The sequence below is a fragment of the Gloeophyllum trabeum genome (genome assembly GCF_000344685.1).
Source record: "Gloeophyllum trabeum ATCC 11539 unplaced genomic scaffold GLOTRscaffold_00002, whole genome shotgun sequence".
Lineage (NCBI taxonomy): Eukaryota > Fungi > Basidiomycota > Agaricomycetes > Gloeophyllales > Gloeophyllaceae > Gloeophyllum > Gloeophyllum trabeum.
Genome location: NW_006920411.1, coordinates 563,881 through 583,278, shown reverse-complemented (window position 1 = coordinate 583,278; position 19,398 = coordinate 563,881). Strand labels below are relative to the sequence as shown.

The 19,398-nt window shown below is 55.0% G+C and overlaps 6 protein-coding genes across 6 annotated transcripts; 2 read left to right on the top strand and 4 right to left on the bottom strand.

Moving 5' to 3' along the window:
- Positions 1-249: 249 nt before the first annotated feature.
- On the top strand, positions 250-1,777 carry GLOTRDRAFT_113800 (RNA-binding domain-containing protein; the record flags this gene model as incomplete). The annotated part of the gene is made up of 4 exons (XM_007863875.1): positions 250-737; positions 798-895; positions 957-1,263; positions 1,318-1,777. 4 exons carry the CDS (start codon positions 250-252, stop codon positions 1,775-1,777), a joined length of 1,353 nt encoding a protein of 450 aa, XP_007862066.1.
- A 161-nt stretch (positions 1,778-1,938) lies between these two features.
- Positions 1,939-4,354, bottom strand: GLOTRDRAFT_69984 (uncharacterized protein; the record flags this gene model as incomplete). Its single annotated transcript, XM_007863874.1, has 5 exons — positions 3,880-4,354; positions 3,207-3,785; positions 2,402-3,145; positions 2,214-2,343; positions 1,939-2,150 (listed from the first exon to the last, which is right to left on the bottom strand). Exons 1-5 carry the CDS (start codon positions 4,210-4,212, stop codon positions 1,939-1,941), a joined length of 1,998 nt encoding a protein of 665 aa, XP_007862065.1. The 5' UTR covers positions 4,213-4,354.
- Positions 4,355-4,681: 327 nt separating this feature from the next.
- GLOTRDRAFT_113798 (uncharacterized protein) lies at positions 4,682-6,431 on the bottom strand. The gene is made up of 4 exons (XM_007863873.1): positions 6,214-6,431; positions 5,908-6,145; positions 5,590-5,847; positions 4,682-5,532 (listed from the first exon to the last, which is right to left on the bottom strand). The coding sequence occupies exons 1-4, from the start codon at positions 6,231-6,233 to the stop codon at positions 5,080-5,082; spliced, it is 969 nt and encodes a 322-aa protein (XP_007862064.1). The 5' UTR covers positions 6,234-6,431; the 3' UTR covers positions 4,682-5,079.
- Positions 6,432-7,928: 1,497 nt separating this feature from the next.
- On the bottom strand, positions 7,929-11,393 carry GLOTRDRAFT_135945 (uncharacterized protein). Its single transcript, XM_007863872.1, has 7 exons — positions 11,217-11,393; positions 11,051-11,164; positions 10,727-10,999; positions 10,528-10,679; positions 9,946-10,474; positions 9,645-9,893; positions 7,929-9,590 (listed from the first exon to the last, which is right to left on the bottom strand). The coding sequence occupies exons 1-7, from the start codon at positions 11,338-11,340 to the stop codon at positions 8,065-8,067; spliced, it is 2,967 nt and encodes a 988-aa protein (XP_007862063.1). The 5' UTR covers positions 11,341-11,393; the 3' UTR covers positions 7,929-8,064.
- A 100-nt stretch (positions 11,394-11,493) lies between these two features.
- GLOTRDRAFT_109470 (beta and beta-prime subunits of DNA dependent RNA-polymerase) lies at positions 11,494-19,329 on the top strand. The gene is made up of 18 exons (XM_007863871.1): positions 11,494-11,843; positions 11,902-11,987; positions 12,062-12,187; positions 12,241-12,854; positions 12,904-13,109; positions 13,165-13,413; positions 13,475-14,028; positions 14,079-14,105; positions 14,155-14,686; positions 14,739-15,024; positions 15,077-15,305; positions 15,356-17,837; positions 17,896-17,988; positions 18,038-18,432; positions 18,491-18,618; positions 18,671-18,682; positions 18,738-18,904; positions 18,965-19,329. The coding sequence occupies exons 1-12, from the start codon at positions 11,540-11,542 to the stop codon at positions 15,833-15,835; spliced, it is 3,693 nt and encodes a 1,230-aa protein (XP_007862062.1). The 5' UTR covers positions 11,494-11,539; the 3' UTR covers positions 15,836-17,837; positions 17,896-17,988; positions 18,038-18,432; positions 18,491-18,618; positions 18,671-18,682; positions 18,738-18,904; positions 18,965-19,329.
- GLOTRDRAFT_125259 (uncharacterized protein) lies at positions 16,035-19,386 on the bottom strand (the record flags this gene model as incomplete). Its single annotated transcript, XM_007863870.1, has 8 exons — positions 16,035-17,837; positions 17,896-17,988; positions 18,038-18,432; positions 18,491-18,618; positions 18,671-18,682; positions 18,738-18,904; positions 18,965-19,302; positions 19,362-19,386. 8 exons carry the CDS (start codon positions 19,384-19,386, stop codon positions 16,035-16,037), a joined length of 2,961 nt encoding a protein of 986 aa, XP_007862061.1.
- Positions 19,387-19,398: the final 12 nt, after the last annotated feature.

Here is a 19,398-nt window from a genome sequence, read left to right as displayed (position 1 = left end):
GTCCATTGAGGTGGTCTTGCATAAGACGACTATATCTTCGAATTGATTCTGCTTCTCGAAAATTTCCCATCGCTTGCACCCTGGCGCGCTGGTCGCTATGCATGGAGTGTTCCGTCGAATTTTGTGGCAGCAGCCTCAGCGCCACTGCCACTTCGCGATCAAGGCGATCGAGTTCCCGCGTGCTTTCCACGCGACCTTGATCGACAGCCACTCTAACAAGTTTGCCTCTCGACTGCTGTAAGCCAAACGATGTCCAGCGCAGCAAGCTCGAGCTCCTCGTCTTCTTCGGACTCGAGACCGTCGTCCCCACATATCTCTCGCAAACGCAAAAGAACCACGGCCGTCAAAGACGTCGCGTCCGATGATGATAGCTCTGGATCAGACGGCTCCGATTCTGAGGTAGATGATGCGCATGAAGATGCGGTAAACGGCGAGGACTCCGACACCCCAGTGCTCTCTCATGCAGAGAAGAGACGGCAGAAGAAGAAACAAAAAGGGGAATCTAAATCGGCGGAAGAACCTGCGAAGGCGTCCGGGAAGAAATCAACATCTGGGGACAAGTCGAATTCTAAGCCAGAGATCCCCCAGCGGCAGAACTCCGTCTGGGTCGGCAACCTCTCGTACAGAACAACGCCGCAGTCTATTCGCGATTTCTTCAAGGATGTAGGCGAGATCACGCGGGTACATATGCCCATGAAGGCGGCGAAGGGGCCTGGTGGGACGAAGGAAAATCGCGGGTGTGTTCATGTATGGATACATGGATCTACTGCGGCGATAATGACTTGTTATTCTCTTAGGTTTGCGTATGTAGATTTTGCGTCGCCAGATGCGAAGGTCATTGCTATCACGCTCTCCGAGCAGGAGCTGGATGGTAGACGGTTACTGATCAAGGACGGTACGCACAACCAGTACCTATATTCGATGACCTACTCTAACCATCCTGCCACTATCCACAGGTGATGATTTCACCGGCCGCCCGACGCCAGCTTCAGGTCCCAACGCCGAGAGCCCCGCGGCCCCGGGCGCGACAACGAGCACCCACTCCCGCACCGCACAGAAAATCCTCTCCTCCCAAAAGCAGCCCCCTGGCCCTACCCTGTTCCTGGGCAACCTCTCCTTCGAGACGACGGAGAAGTCGATCCGGGAGATGCTCGAAGCGCACCGGCCGCGCAGTAGCGACAAGGAAAAGGACAAGCCCGAAGAGAGCGGTTGGATACGCAAAGTCCGTCTCGGGACGTTCGAAGACAGCGGGCACTGCAAGGGGTATGACTTCCCTCCGTCCTCGTTTATGGTTTCTTTTACTGACGTTCTTGGCAGATGGGCCTTCGTCGACTTCACGTCGACGGAGCATGCTACTGCCGCGCTCACGAACCCGAAGAACCACCACCTCGACGGGCGGAAGATCGTGGTGGAGTACGCCTCGCCCGACGCCGTCCGGCGGGGAGGTGGGCTCGCCCTCCTGGGGAAAAAAGACAAGTACTCGAAAGAAGGTAGAGAGTTCAAGGAGCGCATCAAGGAGACCTTGCCAAAGAGGCACCACGCGAAACACGCTGTCGATGAGGGGGGAGATGCGGAGGGCGCTGACGAGGACACTGCTGAGCCTCCACCCCCCAAAGAGAAACGCGAGAAGAAATCAGATCCCAGAAAGAGCGGTAAGGACTCCAGACGAGATTCCACTAGCCGGAAGGTCAGAGCCAAGCCCGGCGCAGCGCTCGCGCAGGCGCCGAGGGCGTCAGCGACCATTGTCCCGAGTCAAGGTCAGAAAATCAAGTTCTGACCCTGTCGTTTCTTTACTCGTAGTTCGAGAGTGGCGGCATCTCGCATTTATATCCGCGGGCGAGACAATACATGACATTATCACTAAACTACACGCTGCTCCTGAGAAGACACGCTGGATTACTACTATGATACTGGGCTGAGACGCTATCCATGGGTAATCTACTCTTCCTCCTCCTCAACCATGCCGACTTCGTACTCGCCGCATACATCCCACCTCGACCCCTCAGCCGCAGCCGACACATACTTCACGAAATGCATTACTCGCTCGTCGCGCAGCACCAGCAGCAGACGGTTGAACCCGGCCTGCACGGTCAGGAGCGTGCCACTGTCGTCTTCTCCGTCCTCGCTCTCAGCGTCATCCATGGTCTCGTCTTCGCTTGGATGGCGGCCGTTAGTCTGAGCCTTGCCGTTCCCGTTCGTCCCATTCGAATGACCGTTGGTTGTACCGTTTCCGTTCGTAGTCCCGTTGCCGTTTGTAGCACCTTTGCCGTTGGCTGCCTTTTTGGACGAGCCCGACCGATAGACAGCCGGGTCGTCCTCTTCGTCATGAGGGGCCATGTAACACTAAGGAGAGCAGCTCCGTCAATACATGCGGAAAGATGATGGTAAGAAGAACACTTACCTCCCAACCTCCCCACTCGCCCGCCTGCCAACCGGTCATCATCTCTTCCTCCTCCGCCTCCTCGCCCTCCTTCCCATTCGTCCGCGTCTCCGCCGGCGGATCAGGCGTCAACCCAAGCACCACATCCAACCTCGCCTCCCGATCCTCGCTCGTCGCGAGTGTATAATCCAACCCAGGCCTAAACCTCCTCGCCTCGACCGCATACCGCAGCGGGAGCAGGCGGCTCATGCACGCGAGCCACGCGCGGAACGCCTCGCTCGGGAACAGCTCCTCCTGCAGGCTGCGCATGATCTCGTCCGGGTCCGCCAGCGCCGTGCGGGGCGACACCGCCTCCGCGCGCCCCTGCTGCGCGGGCTTGAGCGTGCAGTAGCGCCACTTGTGCGGGGGGCCCTTGAGCCCCCAGCGCGAGTTGTCCGAGGTGCCCGCCCAGTGCGGCGGGACGCGCCCCGCGCGCTCGTCGCCGTTGAGCAGCCCGTCGCGCCGGTCGGTCTCGCGCAGCCCGGTTTGCAGCTTGGTGGCGAGCGGCTCGCAGAGGAAGGAATGCAGCTCGAGCGAGGATTCCTCGACGAAGCGCTCCGCGAGGGCTTTCATGAGGCGCGGCTGGAGGTAGACCGGGTTGAGGAATTCGGAGAGGAAGGAGATGTGGTCGGCGGAGAGAGGGTCGGAGGGGAGTGGGGGTTCGGTACGGTCAGGGAAGGAGCGATCTGGGTATGACTTGAAGGATGTAAAGTTATGTGTCGACGTCTATACGTAGTCGAGAAGATCAATACCGCATCCCGCATGCACGATACGGGAACTAACGTACCAACTGCTCACGAGAGCTCTTATAAACATTCTCAGCGTCTTCTGGCTCGTAGCCCTCTTCGCCCGGCTGCGCAGCATGGAACCAACCACTGATGCTCAACCTCTGCCGTCCGTCCTCTTCCCCCTCGCCCACGACCACCTCTTCCACCGAGTGGAAACTCTTGCCCGGCTGCACCTCGAAAAATATAAACTGGTTCCAACTCGGGGGTATCGCCTTCTCGGGCACGCTTTTCGGCTCGGGGTTCCCGTCCGCGCCGTCCTGCGTCGCATACAGCTCGAGCGCGCCGCCCCACTCACGCTGCCATCCCTGATAGTGGGGGAGGGGCATGTACAGGATATAGGACACCCGCCGCGAGCCGATGACGTCGTCGTGGTTGAGCAGATGGCAGCCCTTTTTGTAGGTATTTACAGACATGTCTTGTTTGATGCCGGAGAGCGCCCCGCAGCCGGTCACGGACTGCAGGAACTTGCGGAAGGTTTGGGAGTAGAGGGCATCGCGGAGGGTGAGGAGGGAGGGGAGCAGGGCGATCTGCTCTGGGGAGAGGAACGAGAGTGACGCCAGGTCCCCGGTCTGGTGCACCTGTGCAACATACCGAAGACAGTCAGACGCGCCGTTCGCGAAGAAGAGAACCACGGCTGATGGATAGAACGTCAAAATAGCAGGCTGACAGCACCTTATATATGTCGGTCTCTTTCTCCGTGAAGCTGAGCTCGCTGAGGATCTCGTCCTTGACGTTCTTCAACAGCTCGTCCTGGAAGAGCTTCTCGACGACGACATACTTGTACGGCTCGCTCGTCTGGTAGCTCGCGCGCAGCCGCTGGACGCTCTCGTCCTCTAATAGGCCGTTATGGAAGTGCGGGGTCGGGTCGGCGAGCACGGGGAACGACTGGGGGTTCGTCGGCTGCGAGCAGTCGGCCCTGTGGGAGGCCTTGAGGCGCTTGACGAGGGAGGCAGAGGACTCGCCGTTCGTCGGCTCTGGCGAGGGTGAGCGCGGACGGCGGGCCATGGTGGTCGACTCTGAAGATAGGCTTCGGTGCTACTGTACAGCACCAGGAATAATGAAGTCACTTGACGAAGCCGCTCGCCGAGGTCGTCGTGGTACGAAGAAAAGAAGGGCGCGCCAGCGTAGGATGGCTATAAGTGTCTGCGCCAGCCTCAACGAGGCCGACGAGCGAGGCGTAAATTTGTAGAGATCGCGACCGAGACTGCGAATCTGCAGGCCTGGTCCGCGCTGACGTCCATCACCCACGGAAAGGGGAAACTTGAAGGGAAAACACGGAGACAGGATACACGGGACTGTTTTCCCTTCAAGGCCTGGATCCCACCGCTAAATCAGACCAAAGTGTTGAGTGCTTAGAGGATGTTGTACGACACCAACGTCTATATTTCATGTGCGGAGAAGGGTGCAAGAATGTCTTGCAATTGTATCCAGCCTCATTACCTCTACTGACAGTCGATCGAAGCGCTCGAGCCCAGGCAGTTCTGTGGGACCTCCCCGAGATATTCATGACACCACAAATACAAATTGCAGTGTGAAGCCGAATATCCTACGCGTACTCTACGTATCTTAATTGTACAACAAACTCTCATGAGCACAAGACATCATCAAGAAAAAAGGGCCGCTCTATCATACCAGAGTAGGAAGAGACCATCAGGCCACCAAGATAGTTACACGGGATCGCGGCCGAATGGGATGATCACGATGCACAATGATGTGGAGAAGTGGAGAGACGGACAGACCGAGAGATATGGGAACAATTGCAAAGGAGGGGATGAACTCCGAACGCCGGAATTGCTGGGACTGGATGGGGTGGTGAGACGGAAAGGAAGACAATGCGGAATAAATACACTCGAGCAGACGCAGCTGCGGCGCTCAGGCCTTCACCTCCCTAATACGCGACTCCTCGTACGAAGGCAACAGGCCCTCGTCGGGGATCACGGCCAGGCTAATCCGGCCGCTGGACTTATGTCGATGGCTCCTCGAGTGCGAGTGCGAGTGTCTTGATTTCGACGCAGTGCCGGTGGCCTCGGGGGCACGAGACAACCACGCCTCCGTGGCGTTCAGGTCACGCGCCTGCGCCTCCGAGAGAATCGACAGCGGTACGGGCGCATATACGAGGTACTCGGTGTCATTGTTTTCTCGCATCGCGTCCGAGGTCGTGTGATGAGACACAGGGAACGTCTCCTCGGTCGGGCTGGGCAGCAGGTACACACGCTGCGCCGAGGGCGTGTGCGAGATGGGGCGCATTGACGTGTATATCGGCAAGGCCTGCTGATGTCTTGATAGTGAGCAGTAATATGTCAGAACCGCCACCAGGAAGTGCAGCTGCAAGGCAACCAAATTAATTACGTGTTCCCTCGACGATACAGCCCGTCAACTTACTCGGACAATGAGCACAATGCCCATAACGCCTATGAGCGCGATGGACGCGCGCTCGAACCACAGCTCGCAGTTCTCGAGGTTCAGCCCCATGTCCGCCATGTCGCGCAGCCACTCGGGCTGCCGTGACAGCTCTTCGCACACCCCCGCGCGCACAGAGTTGCGGAACGACTCGTACGTCGCGAACAGGGTGAGGAAGGTGGAGAACGCAAAGTCTGCTATCGAGTAGTCGCGGTAGAACCGCACGAACGACAGTCGGTGCTGCGCAGAGAGCAATGAGGACTCGGTTGCCACGCACACGAACAAGAATAAGAATCTCACTTTGAGAATGCCAGCAAACCCGACTATGCTGGCGATGGCTGAAAATGCGAAGTATACTGAGAGCAAGCCCCACGCAAGCTTCACTCCTTGGATACCCCACAACCACGACGTCGGTGACCCCTCCGTCTCCCAGTCGCTCTCAAACTCCCACTTGAACGTCCGCCATAATGACAGCAGCTGCAGTGCAATGGCTGCGTTGCCTACAGCACCAAGTAACGAAACAACGAGGGATGCGGTTCTGAGACATACGGTTGGCAGACAGCGCGTCAGGGCTAGGGAATATATAACATCTCATACGATACGCACCTAGCGTATGGTCGCGGCATTGCTGCTCGTAACGACCTCTCACTTCCGACGAAACTCTTATACACCGAAAGGTTCGGCTATTCAGTCACTCGTACGAGTGGACTCCTTCGACGCGCTATATTCCGGAAAGTTGCGGCGTCGCGCGACTGCTTGACCGCGACGAACAAAAGGCAAGGGCAGAAGACAAGGAGGGTGGCCTGAGACGGGCAGCAACAGGAAGGAACAACGACAGGAATGGTGCCTAAAAACCTCGGTCGCCGGCGGGGAACAGAGCGATCATCAAGCATGACGCATGCTTTGCAGGGCCGGAAAGGCCTATTGCGCGCGGAGACCGGCACGTCGGCACTGCGCCGCTTTTGGCATGCTTCCCGGCACTTGTGGACTTGGAAGCCTCAGAATGGGTTCCGGCCTGCCCGTTGTTGCGGACCCACTCGTTCCTCTCGGCCGTTCTCCTCCCCCCTGCACAATACGTTTCATTTCTTTCTTTCATGCTATGTATGATTGTGCTCGTTGTCTCGTATAACCCGCTCGCAGTCCTCAGAATGCCGTATGTTTCACTCGTCCGATCTTGCGGTCCTTATTCAGCAGGGGACAACCTACTGCAGGTGATCCGATTCCGCCCATTTCTGCCTGATAAATAGGGCAACTGGCTGTCGAGGCATGCATGTTGGCAGCAGATCCCGAGAGAAGGCTGTAGATTAGCATCTAATGATCGCGATACGACCCCTCCGGATCGCGTTATTTTATGTGGATGACTGTGCAAGTCTCGAATCCTCCCAATCTCCGCGACAAACGGTTTGTCAGAAGTAAGTATGATACCAGTTTCAGCCAATATCATGAGTCATTTCCACCCACCTGCATACTGACTAGCCTCAGTAGATCTTTCTCTAGGACCTGCTGACACTTCCCTGGTTCTACAGCATGAGCCTAGGGGTCCAAGCCGATGACAGACGCGTCGTTACTCAAGTACCCTCGGATGAATGCCGAGGGTCACACGTGTGAACCTCGATGAAGAGGCATGTCCACCCAAGGACGAGATGCATACAGGTGGGTCTTCCCCCCCATCTCCGGACCTACCTTGCGAAGTCTGAGCAAGAACTCGACGGCCGGTTAGTACTCCCTCGTAGGACCTTCGATCTAGCTCGTGCTCTTTAATAGGCCGGGAACGGGATTGCAGCTTCTACGAGCCTATACCGGCAAAGATACCACCCGTAAAGTCTCGGTATGGCCCTCAAATCAGGAGGCTTCATTCGATTGGAGGAACCATCTTGGATTCAACGGTAAAGTCATAAGACTGGTCAGTAACCCTCAAAAGCACTCGTTTCTATGAGCCGTGCTACCAGACTCCCAGGGACAGCATAAGTTTACTGGAACCTAACTCTGCTATATCACTGGCGTGTATCCGACGACACCGTCGCTATGGAATCCTCTCAGGTTAATTCTCCGGCCCTATGACGGAGTGGACCCTGAAACTCCGTTCTCGCCAATGCCTGTAAGACTGAGTTCTTGAAGGTTCCGCGATTGTGGTATCTCACGTCGTGCTAAGTTTTGATTGGGCCAGCACTGTTTAAACTTAGCACTATTCTTGGCAGGAATATGGGCGACGATCCAGAGTAGCCCCTGTAGCAGCTAATATAGGTGCGTCCAGCAATGTAGTCCGCTGAGGGCGCCTAGAATCTGCAATGAGATCGCCCGTTCACTCCATGAAGTTCAACCATGAATGATCATATATTGTCAGAACATGAATGCAAGGACTGAAATACATGCAAGTGTAACTAGTACTATGCTACTACTACTTTACAAGCGATACTGAGGAAAACAACCAAGAAAGAGTGACACCCTCATGATCAATCAGAAGCTGTCCACCGTGAAGACCCATCTCCCGTCCTCCATATCGAACTTTTCGAAATGTGTGCCCTTCATCTTCTGCAGCCGCTTGAGATGCTTGACGGCAGCGGGATGCTCCGGGTCCTTGATGGGCTCCCTATTCGCCTTGTCCACCGCCCAGCACTTGACGAGCTCGATCCGCGCTTTCACGTTCAGGCCCTGGCCGGGCGGCGGCTTGTCGATCTTCGGATGGTCCGGGTACACCGTACACTCCTTGTCCTCGAAGCGGATGACGTCGCCCAGGAGGCACTTGAGCTTCGGCAAGCCCGTAAGGTCGACCTTCTCCAAGAACTGGATCTCGCCGTAGCCCTTCCGCCCGACAACGAGTCCCTCGAAGCTCACCAGCTCCTCGTAGCTGAGACTCCTGAGTTCCTGGAGCGGTGGCTTTGTGTAGTAGTCTCCCTCTTGCAGCTCGGGCTCGTCGTGCTTGTCCGGTGACGAACGAGCATTCCGGACAGGCGAGCCGGGCCGGCGCGGCGAGCTAGCAGCTTCGCTGTGCTCCTGCTCCCTCATCGCAATAGTAAGCTGCGGGCTGAATGTGACCTTATTCGGGCTTCCAAGGAACCCTTTCCCGGGCGTGATCGTCTTGTTGAAAAACTCCGACGGGTCGACCCTCCTGTTCAGCACCAGCTTCTTCACGCTCTGCCGCCCACTGCTGCCCAGTACAGATGCCGGGCCGTTGTTCAGCAGCGCGTCAGGACCGACTGACTGCGCGGCCTTGTTCAAGTCAATGGCACCCGACTTGCCGAACTCCGAGCGGCCCAGTGTGGATTGGAACCCGCGGAGCTTCTGCGCGCCACCCGTAGATCGGCGGTTAAGCCGCAAATCCGGCCCCGTGTATCGATGATGAGGCAGCTCGAACAGGTTCACCTTCTTCTTGGGCTCGTCTAGGTAGAAGGAACGCGGTCCAGGCGGCAATAAGTTGAAAATCGGGAGATGGGCGCTGACAGGCTGGGCCACAGATGCGGTAAGGGAGCCAGGGGCACCAGGAGCAGCGGTGGAAGCATTCATGTTGTTGTTGGTCGACATGTTACCGAATAGGGAGCCCCCGAGAGCGCCAGGCTGTTGCATGGTGGATGCACCGAGAGTAGGAGCCGTTGGCTTGTTCCCAAATAAGCCTCCCCCACCCCCGAACAACCCGCCGCCAGCACCGGGCTGCTGGTTGGTATTGTTCTGAGTGTTACCGAACAAGGGATTTGTCTGACCGGCGGTACCACCAGTATTTTGCTGGCCGAAGTTACCGAACAAACCGCCACCTGTGCCCGCAGTCGTGGTAGCAGGCTTGGGGCCGAACAGACTGCCGCCAAAGAGTCCACCACCAGGCTGCTGCTGCTGTTGCGATTGTTGCTGTTGCTGCTGCTGTTGTTGTTGCTGATTGCTTTGGGTATTACCGAATAGACCACCGCCGCCGGTACCTGTATTGCCGAACAAACCACCGCCAGGCTGCTGTTGCTGTTGCTGCTGCTGTTGGGGTTGCAGATTCCCAAATACTAGAGACGCGTTGAGAAATACACCATGACCACAATGATAAAAATGCAACTCACGGCCTCCGGATTGTTGTTGTTGGGGCTGCTGCTGTGGTTGCTGCTGATTATTTTGTCCAAAGAGACTGCCGCCAAACAGTCCCCCGCCGGGCTGCTGCTGTAGTTGCGGTTGCTGCTGCTGCTGCTGCTGCTGCTGTTGTTGTTGTTGGGTGTTCCCGAACAATCCACCGCCGAAGGTTGTAGATGGCTGCGTTGGCTGCGTTGTGGTCGACCCAAACAGTCCTCCAGGCTTTGGGGCATTGTTTTGACCTGGAAATACAAGGGAATAAGTGCATAGAACAATGGGTCAGAGAGCACCTACCACCAAACAAACTACCTCCTGCATTGCCAAACAAGCCCCCGCCAGTTGCTGGTTGCTGTGGTTGCTGTGGCTGCTGCTGACTCGGCTGTCCAAAGGTGGAACCGAATGTGGTTCCAGTGCCCCCAAAGGTGCCGAAGGTTGGCTTATTCTGCTGCTGCTGTTGACCACCCAATCCGCTGAACAGTCCACCGCCAGTAGTAGCAGCCGGCTGATTCTGCTGAGGTGCACCGAACAGACTACCTCCCGTATTCCCAAACAGACCCGATCCCGTCGCAGCTGGCTGCTGTTGCTGCTGGGGCTGACCGAAAGAACCAAAAAGCCCTGAACCCGTAGTACCCGCGTTCGTCGTACCACCGAACAAGCTTCCTCCGGCAGGAGCTGGAGCGCCTAGCGTGGACGTTGGTTGCGTGGCTCCGAAGAGCCCGCCTCCTGTTGCGGAGGGCTGCGGCGCGCCAAACGTCGTGGGCTGCCCGAATGCCCCCGTGCTAGCTGTTTTTCGGCCTTGAAGGTAGTCTTGGACGCGCAATTCCTAGTAAGACGTGATTCAGCGACGAAAAGGGGAGTAATAGGATGATCACGCACTTCAAAGGAAGTTCCTCGATAGGCAGGCATACACGAGATGGCCTGGAACTGGTTCGTCTGGGTACCATCCTTCTCCGTGTAGACGCTGTACGGCGGATTAACCGTCCCGGTCGTGACTGGGGCAACGCCATCGGTGCTCGTAGTCGAGCCCACTGTATGAGATAAGTTGAAGCCTGAATGACTCAAAACGCGGACTCACAAGTTCCGGCACCGAACGCCGTCGCGGGTTTAGTCCCGAATAGACCACCCGTACTCCCAAACGCGGTCCCTGTGCCCGTATTCGTGCTCGTACTCGGCGCTCCAAAGATACTTGTTGTCGGTTGAGTGCTGGGAGCGGTCGTACTTGATCCGAATGTGCTTCCGCCCCCGAACGTGGAGGTGCCACCCCCAGAGAACGTTCCAAACGCGCCTGTGGCTGGTTTAGGTGCGAAAAGGCTACCAGTCGTGCTGGACGGGTTGGAACCAAAGGTGCCTGTACCTGCGTTAGTTTAAACCACCAGGTCAAAAAGACGTACAGACGCACCAAAGGTCGAGGCTCCAGTGCCATTATTGCTCGGGGCACCCAAGTTACCAAACATCGGATTTGCCTGCGGCTGCTGTTGTGGTGGTTGACCAAAAGTGCTTCCCGATCCGAACGCTGCGTGAGATAACATAAGCGTTTACAGAAACAAGAGACACAAGACACTCACTGGTACCAGTACCGCCAAACGCACTCGGTTGACCAAAAGCAGAAGTCCCCTGTTGTGGCTGCTGCTGCTGCTGGTTTTGCTGGGGATTCGCCCAAGACGACGTGAAATTGCCCCCGCCAAACATCAGAGCTCGTTAACGGTCGTGTAAGGTCGTGGTTCGTGGTCAAGGAGCGCGTCGACGCCGCCGTCGTCGTCCAAGGCAATGACCGGGCCTCCTGGCGGAATTCCCACGGTTTGTAGGCGCTTTATTTTTGCTCTTTAAAGCAGGTTCTTATAAGCTTTGCAGACGGAAATTTACTGTGACCGCGAGCGAGTCGCAAACGATGCCTGACGCCGGGCCATCGACGACGAAGTACCGGAGTACCTTCAGGACACTCGAGAGGGAGAAGAAGTTTCGTAATCCGCCAAAGGATGGGTCCACTGTCCCGATTCTCAATGAATTCGTGACCCCGCACATCGAATCTTTCGATGCTCTCTTCGACGACTCTGGCTTACCACAGGGAGATGGTGACGGACGTGGTTTACTATCCTTGGCAGTCAGGGATATTGGCGAAAGGGTGGTGTTCGATGGGACGGGCCAAGTAGGCACTGAAAGCGGGCAGAGCGGTTGGGGAAATCGTCTGAGTTGTGAGTACTCCTGTGCCATGGCACGCTAGCTGACTATGATACATGGAGCGTTTTCAAGTTTGGATTGAGCAGGTGTCAATATCTAAACCCCGCGTCCCAGAAAAAATCAAACACGCAAATGATATCAGGGTGTACCCTTTCGAGGTGAGTTGTCACCACTAACCACGAATTTGTGAGAATCCCTCCAGTTGAGCAACAAGCTAAACGAGTCCGTTTAGGCTCGAGAACGTTTGACCTCGTATCGAGGTCGTATGTCCGTAAAAATATGTTGGAAACTGGATCACCAGGGTGAAGTCGAGCGTTCTGTGATCAAAGACTGTGGTTTGGTGCCGGTCATGGTTCGAGTGAGTACATGTTAGGACTGCTGTCCGCGTCTATCACAAATTTACATATGCAGTCAGTACGGTGCAATCTTCGCGGACTATCCTCCGCCGACCTCGTGAAAAAGCACGAAGAACCTGAGGAATTTGGCGGGTACTTCATAATCAACGGTAATGAGCGTCTCATCCGGTACCTCATCCTACCGCGGCGCAATCACGTCATCGCGCTCATACGACCATCGTTTGTTAACCGCGGCCCGTCCTATACTCCCTACGCCGTCCAGATCCGCTGCGTACGCCCGGATCAGACAAGCGTCACAAACTCGTTGCATTACCTCTCGAACGGGAGCGCTATGCTGCGGTTCAGCTGGCGGAAACAGGAGTATGTCATTCCTATCATGCTAATCCTCAAAGCTCTTGTCGGTGCCTCCGACAAAGAGATCTTTGAGGGTGTCATGATGCAGGACTATGAAAATACTTTCTTGACGGATCGCGTCGAGCTTCTATTACGAAGCTTCAAAATGTACAGTCTATATACCGGCGACCAGTGCCTTGAGTATCTCGGCGACAAGTTCCGGGTTGTCCTAGCACTGCCCGAGGACTGGGACAACCTGGCCGTCGGCGCCTGGTTAATACAAAAAGTGGTCTTGGTGCATATTCAGGAGGCACGGGAGAAATATCGCATGCTCCTGTGGGTGTTGGCTCTTCCATCATCAATCCCGGCTCCTCACAACTTGCAGGTTCATGTTGAGGAAGCTTTACTCGCTAGTATCTAAGTCGTGTTCTCCGGATAACCCTGACTCCCCACAACATCAAGAGGTCTTATTACCCGGTACATTGTACGGTATGATCATCAAGGAGCGTCTTGAAGAAGCCCTGAACCAAGTACGCAACCAGATCATGCTGGACGTCAGGAATCAGGAGCCGTCAGTTGATTTCTTTGACGGTATGTTTTCCACCTTCTCCTAATTTCGCGCACATTGACCTTGTGTACTTTGCAGCAAGATACTTCAATAAAGTACTCAGCAAGGTGAACTTCGATCTCGGTTCGAAGATGTCGAATTTCTTGGCTACGGGAAATCTCGTGTCTCCTACTGGACTTGATCTGCAACAGGCATCTGGGTTCACCATCGTCGCGGAGAAGCTGAATTGGATGCGCTACATCAGTCATTTCAGATCAATACATCGTGGAGCCTTTTTCGCCGAGCTAAAGACAACTGCGGTCCGGAAGCTGCTCCCTGAAGCTTGGGGTATGTGGCCATCAATCTCTCATTATTCGGCCTGTCTAACCATGGCGCCCTACTGTGATAGGTTTCCTCTGCCCTGTTCACACCCCCGATGGTGCTCCGTGCGGTCTTCTGAATCATCTTTCTCGAACCTGTCGTATCATTACAGCGCCGCTAAGGGTATCACATCTACCGGCCCTCCTAGTCGCTCATGGCATGACACAAAACTTCTCGCCTTCAATAGATGGCACCAAAAATCTCTGCGTCCAGCTTGATGGCCGAGTCATAGGGTGGGCACGCCCTCAGATAGCTAAGCAGCTCGCAATGAACCTGCGTATATGGAAGACTGAAGGAAGGCATGATGTTCCCTTGGACCTCGAAATTGGCTACGTGCCGCCGTCAAGAGGCGGACAGTACCCTGGGTTATACTTGTTCTCGTCGCGCTCGAGAATGATGCGCCCCGTTAAGTACCTAGCGAATTCGCGGAACGATCAGATCGGCTCCTTCGAGCAGGTTTACATGGATATTGCCTGTACACCGGAGGAAATCGAGCGGGGTGTTTCGACCCATGTAGAACATGCACCCACGAATTTCTTGTCCATACTCGCGAATCTCACCCCCTTTTCCGACTTCAACCAGGTCAGTAGTATGTGTCTTGGAATTTTCCTATCCTCATTCTCGCCTCCCAGAGTCCGCGGAATATCTATCAGTGCCAGGTCAGCGCTAGCCCTTTTCTTACTGTTCGTTGCTCAACTTGCTTGCCAGATGGGTAAACAAACGATGGGTACACCATCTACGGCCCTTCAGCATCGAACAGATAACAAATTGTACCGACTGCAGACCGGTCAGACGCCCGTGGTCCGACCCGAGTTGCACAACACCTATGGAATGGACTCCTTCCCTAACGGCACGAACGCTGTCGTCGCAGTCATATCGTATACGGGATACGACATGGAAGACGCCATGATCCTCAACAAGTCCGCACACGAAAGAGGGTTCGCCTACGGTACTGTTTACAAGTCACAGATTGTCGACCTGAAGGATGCTAAAGGTGCATCCCGTTCTATGTCGGCCCCTACATTACACTTCGGATTGGGACATGATATACGCACGGAGCCTGGAGATAAGCAACACTGGTGTTGCAAGTTCCTTGATCTTGACGGATATCCTTTCGTCGGCACCCAACTCTCGCCAGGGGATCCTATTGCCGCTTACATCGACGACACTACCGCGCGGACACGCTTCGTAAAATACAAGGGCGATGAGGTGGCGTATGTTGACGAAGTCCGCATACTAGGTAGGGTCGGGTACTTTTCTCTAGTTGCCGAAACATTCATACTGGTTATTAGGGAGTGATGCCGCTGATTCAGAGTGTCAGAAGATTCAAGTCACCCTGCGTATAACTCGGTCGCCCGTGATAGGTGACAAGTTTTCATCTCGTCACGGCCAAAAGGGTGTTTGCTCCCAGAAGTGGCCTGCCATAGATATGCCTTTCACAGAGAGTGGGATGCAACCCGATGTCATCATCAATCCACATGCTTTCCCAAGTCGAATGACTATAGGGATGTTAGTAGAGAGTATGGCGGGGAAGGCCGGCGCCATGCACGGTCTAGCCCAAGACGCGACCCCTTTCAAGTGCGTCGCTACAGCGAGTGCTCTCGTCAGTACTCATGGTTCTTTGCGACAGATTCTCCGAAAAAGATACAGCTATCGACTATTTCGGAGAACAATTGCTGGCCGCAGGCTACAATTATTATGGCAATGAGCCAATGTATTCCGGCATCACAGGGCAAGAATTCGCTGCCGACATATACATCGGTGTTGTTTACTACCAGCGCTTACGGCACATGGTCTTGGATAAATTCCAAGTACGAACAACAGGTCCTGTCGATCCTGTTACTCGTCAACCGGTAAAGGTGAGACCACCGTCGTAGCCTTCTGTTTGATAAATCTGACGTTTCTGAAGGGTCGCAAACGTGCTGGTGGTATCCGGTTCGGTGAGATGGAACGCGATGCACTTATAGCTCACGGCACATCCTTCCTCCTACAAGATAGGTTGATGAATTGCTCGGACTATTCAACGGCCTGGGTGTGTCGGACGTGTGGAAGCCTAATTTCATTGGGGTACGATGACATTCGGCTGGGAGAAGTCGTCATTGGGCCTTCAGGCATTCCTAAACCCACGGGACCAAATGGCGAGTACTGTCGGGTCTGCCGCGCTGCTGCTGAACAGGAGGATGAGCGACAACGGAAAGCCATGGCGCACGGCAATAATGTGTCAAATGCAGTCAAGACCGACGTGAGGGTTGCCATATCCTCTGTCAACGTCTTAGGCAGCACGTCAAAAGGCGGCGATCTCGACGTTGTCGCGGTGCCGTATGTATTCAGGTACCTATGTGCTGAGCTAGCAGCTATGGGTATTGCTGTTTCCCTTGAGGTCCATTAGAATCACTATATACATGTACACAGCCCATAATAGTAGTTTCAGGTAAACCAAGAAATGGAAGTATAGGTCATCCTGGGTAATCCGGTATACACAGAATACCGCTCATAAAGCTAAAACGTGGAAAGGAAAGATAATTACATTATATACCTCTTAGCAACAGTGAAATAGTAGATCAATAAGAAATATCCAACCCAATATATCAACCTTCCATGCGTATAACTGGCGGCACTATCGCCTGCGAGAAGTCCGTTGCTTCACGCCTCTGCTTCCGAACCGCTGAGGAATTATTGGTATGAGAGGCGGGTTGGTGAGAGACGGTGGCGTCATTATTCTCCTTGATTCCGGTGTCCTGAGATACATCAGCGGCGCTGCCGCAGAGGAGTAACTCCACTAGTGACTGCTCAAGGCCAGAGTCTTGAGACGGGAGGGGGGTATCGATAGATGGTGAAGGGGAAGGATATGCCGCTCGAGGATCTTCGTCCAACGAAAAACCGCACTTCACCAACAACATATCAATCAGTAGGCGACATTCGTCGGCCGAGGTGGCTTTGGATAAGAGGCGACGCAGATCCCGAATCTCATCCACAGACGGGAGGTTACCGGCAGCTTGACTAGCCAGGACAGCCGGTTCGTCCGCTGCGGTTGCCTGGATGTTCCTGCCGCCCTTGGACTTGGGGCGCTCATTGGTCGGCTTCGCCTGCACAGTCGGAAGAGATTCTTTAACTTGTGAATCTTTGGTAGCCGCTTCCTTGAATCCAGATGCAGGGGGCGTAGGCAAGGCGCGGATGGGAGACTTGATTTTACTCGAGTCCTCCTCTGATCTTTCTACCGGATGGATTGAAATATCTTTACGCTGACCCCGAGACGCAACCGAAGATACGTCGATTGAGGGTGAAGCTGTCTTCCGAGACTCCTCTAATCTACTTGACACGACGGAAGAAGCAACCGAGGTCATAGTCAGGTCGCTGGCGTCGCGGGACAAGCCGGTCCCACGGGAGTAGGACGACGGAGGCGAATGTGAGTTCGCATCCTCTGACGAGCCTTGTGAAGGTGAGGATGGAGGCGAAGCAAGAGTCTGAGGATACCGAGGGGGTCTGGTGGCAACAACCACGTTCGAGTAGGACCGCTTGGAAGATAGGGACTGCTGTGACAAGGAAACGCTGGTGGCACTCGCACCAGGTAAGCGCCGACTGAGCGAGCCGGAACCAAATTCGTCGCTGGGCTTGTCACGACCATTCAGTTGTTCCGTCGAGGGACCTCTAGTCAGCTTGGACACCATTCGTCTCAAACCGAATGATCTCCCAGGAGACCTGGCGGTCTCGAACGAGGTCACACTCGTCGTTTTCGGCAGAGTGGGCACGTCGGGAGGGCCTTCCGCGAGGAAATCCATAAGCTCTCGAGTTGTGCTGGATACGACTGGATGGGCTGATTTCGGCGTCTTGGGCGTCTTGGGTACCGGTTTCAAGGACTCTGCGTCATCATCGTCTGAACCGTTCATGATGTCGTCTAAGTCCAACGATTCACGTCGCCGACCAATTTTCCGGGTTCGTTGCGGGCCTCCACCTGACATGTCCAGTTGCTTGGGCACTGGCCGGTCTTTCTTCTGGGAGTGAGCCGGAGACTCAGTGAAGGACGAAGATACCACATTAAGTGACGCTTTGCGATTCAAGCCTTGCGCCTGAGACCTGGAATTCACAGCATTAGATGTAGAGATCGAGCGCGCACGCGCGTTGTTCGAGGTAGGAGGACGTGAGGGCATGAGTTCGGGAGGAGCAAGTCCATTGCCGCGCGGGGCGACTTTAGGGAGTGAAGCATGATTTTCCTCGTCGTCCTCGATGATAGAATCCACGTGGCGCAACACGGGCCGTCTGTTACCGTGGGAACGTTTTGGGTTTAGACTGGAAGAATCGTCGGTATCACTACCGGCAGGCCTGACGGCATCCTGCGCATTAGGTTTGCCAGTCCGAGTGCCCTCGCGTCGACTCCGCTCCTTGTTATACATCTACCGCAAGGAATGAGGTGAGGATTTCTCTAATATGCATGAGTAGCCGAGGACATACCTCCATCGTCTTCAGTCTGTCGGGGGTCAAAGAGACTTTCATGGTGGTGTCCGAAGCCATTAAATCTTCGAAGTGCATGGAGTCGCCATCATCCTGGAACACAAATCAGTCCCTGCTGATGCAACTCAGGAACGCTACCAACCTCGAACTCTCCCAGAGGCGCGGCTGGCCTATCGTTACCTCTCCCTAAGGATGGTTTTGACCCGTTGGTGAGAAGGGAATCAGACTTCTTATGCCCGTTCTGGGCTTCCGCTTGATCGTTTATAGTCCGATTCTGGTCGCTGGATGACCGGTTGTGAGATGAAAAGATCTTCAAGGCTCGAGCTTTCTCAAAAGAAGGACGGGACGTAGATGCTGCGGGTATATTCCCAAAATTCGAATGGCCATGCGCGGTGGATGAGTCCGAGGATAAGCGCAGCCGACCCTGAGAGTCTTTGCTGGGGGAACCTGTGCGCAGAGGAGAACCGTCTTTATCTGACGGTCGCGAGAAAGATTTGCTTCGCCGAGGCCGCGACATGGCCTCTATCTGTTCATAAACTGCATGGTTGATACGATCAGTCAAAGCACACGCTTTGAAGAACATATGTCTACTCACCCTTCATAGTCTTGAAGAGGCCATAGATAGCGTCATCCTCGCATAGGGCTATGTACAGGTCATGCACAGTGGCCGTAGTTCTGCTGCTATCTCGGGCAGCAACTCGGCCCACATTCGAGAGAATATGCCTGAGGTCAGGAAATGAGGCAATGACCGCGTCTAACCAACTCTGATACTCACTCGCAAATTGACCTAGAATTGACAGAACGTGAGACAAGATCGGGTCCTAAGAAAAACTGCGACGCACTCAAGTATAGCGGTCAAGTATAATGCAGCAGGAGAGACAAGCGCGGGTTTTGGTGGCGAAACTGGCGCTCCAGCAGACAGAAGTCGCTCGTACAAACGAGTTTCCACATCCGGATCCTCGTCAGCATCGTTCAGCGTCGAGTACGCCTGGCACTTGAGTCGGAGCAGCTGCAGCGCCGCGAGATCAGCCTTCAGACCTCAGTACCAGGAGCTACATACACAACTCACCTCGAAAGCCAAATCCAGATTGAACGTCTTCTCATCATCTCCAGGCCTGTGCGGCGACGACGGTGTAGAAGCACTCGTCCGCTCCCAGTACGCCCTCAACTCGACTTCCGCCTCCAGCAACGCTTCTTTCCCCAGCGGTGTCGGTAGCACCTTCGTCAAGCCCGCCTTCAGTTTGTCTGTAGTCAACGACCGCGAAGCATTGAGGACATTCCAGAGCAGTTCGTCCAGAAAGACATTGATAGATGCGAGCGCGTCGACCTTGAGTTTTATTGGGCGGATTTCGGAGAGGATGACCTCGGCCGAGTGAGGTGAAATATACGTGGGACCTGGATGGCCTGCTGGGTACCTGAATATCAGAGGCCTTGCCATGGTATCGATGAAAGCCAGCGACACTGACCGAGGCTCTCAGAGCCGGCTGGCATAACGATTAGATA

What these genes read in the sequence shown, in the direction of transcription:
- GLOTRDRAFT_113798 (XM_007863873.1), bottom strand. Translation starts at nt 6,233, where the DNA reads ATGCCGCGACCATACGCTAG. An exon ending in ATGCCGCGACCATACGCTAG is followed by an intron (nt 6,146 to 6,213) that starts GTGCGTATCGTA and finishes CGTATGTCTCAG; the next exon opens with AACCGCATCCCTCGTTGTTT. An exon ending in GGTTTGCTGGCATTCTCAAA is followed by an intron (nt 5,848 to 5,907) that starts GTGAGATTCTTA and finishes CTCTCTGCGCAG; the next exon opens with CACCGACTGTCGTTCGTGCG.
- GLOTRDRAFT_109470 (XM_007863871.1), top strand. Translation starts at nt 11,540, where the DNA reads ATGCCTGACGCCGGGCCATCGACGACGAAGTACCGGAGTACCTTCAGG. An exon ending in TCAGGGTGTACCCTTTCGAG is followed by an intron (nt 11,988 to 12,061) that starts GTGAGTTGTCAC and finishes GAGTCCGTTTAG; the next exon opens with GCTCGAGAACGTTTGACCTC. An exon ending in TTACTCGTCAACCGGTAAAG is followed by an intron (nt 15,306 to 15,355) that starts GTGAGACCACCG and finishes ACGTTTCTGAAG; the next exon opens with GGTCGCAAACGTGCTGGTGG.
- GLOTRDRAFT_135945 (XM_007863872.1), bottom strand. Translation starts at nt 11,340, where the DNA reads ATGTTTGGCGGGGGCAATTTCACGTCGTCTTGGGCGAATCCCCAGCAA. An exon ending in GTTTGGCGGTACTGGTACCA is followed by an intron (nt 11,165 to 11,216) that starts GTGAGTGTCTTG and finishes TATCTCACGCAG; the next exon opens with CGTTCGGATCGGGAAGCACT. An exon ending in ATCGAGGAACTTCCTTTGAA is followed by an intron (nt 10,475 to 10,527) that starts GTGCGTGATCAT and finishes ACGTCTTACTAG; the next exon opens with GAATTGCGCGTCCAAGACTA.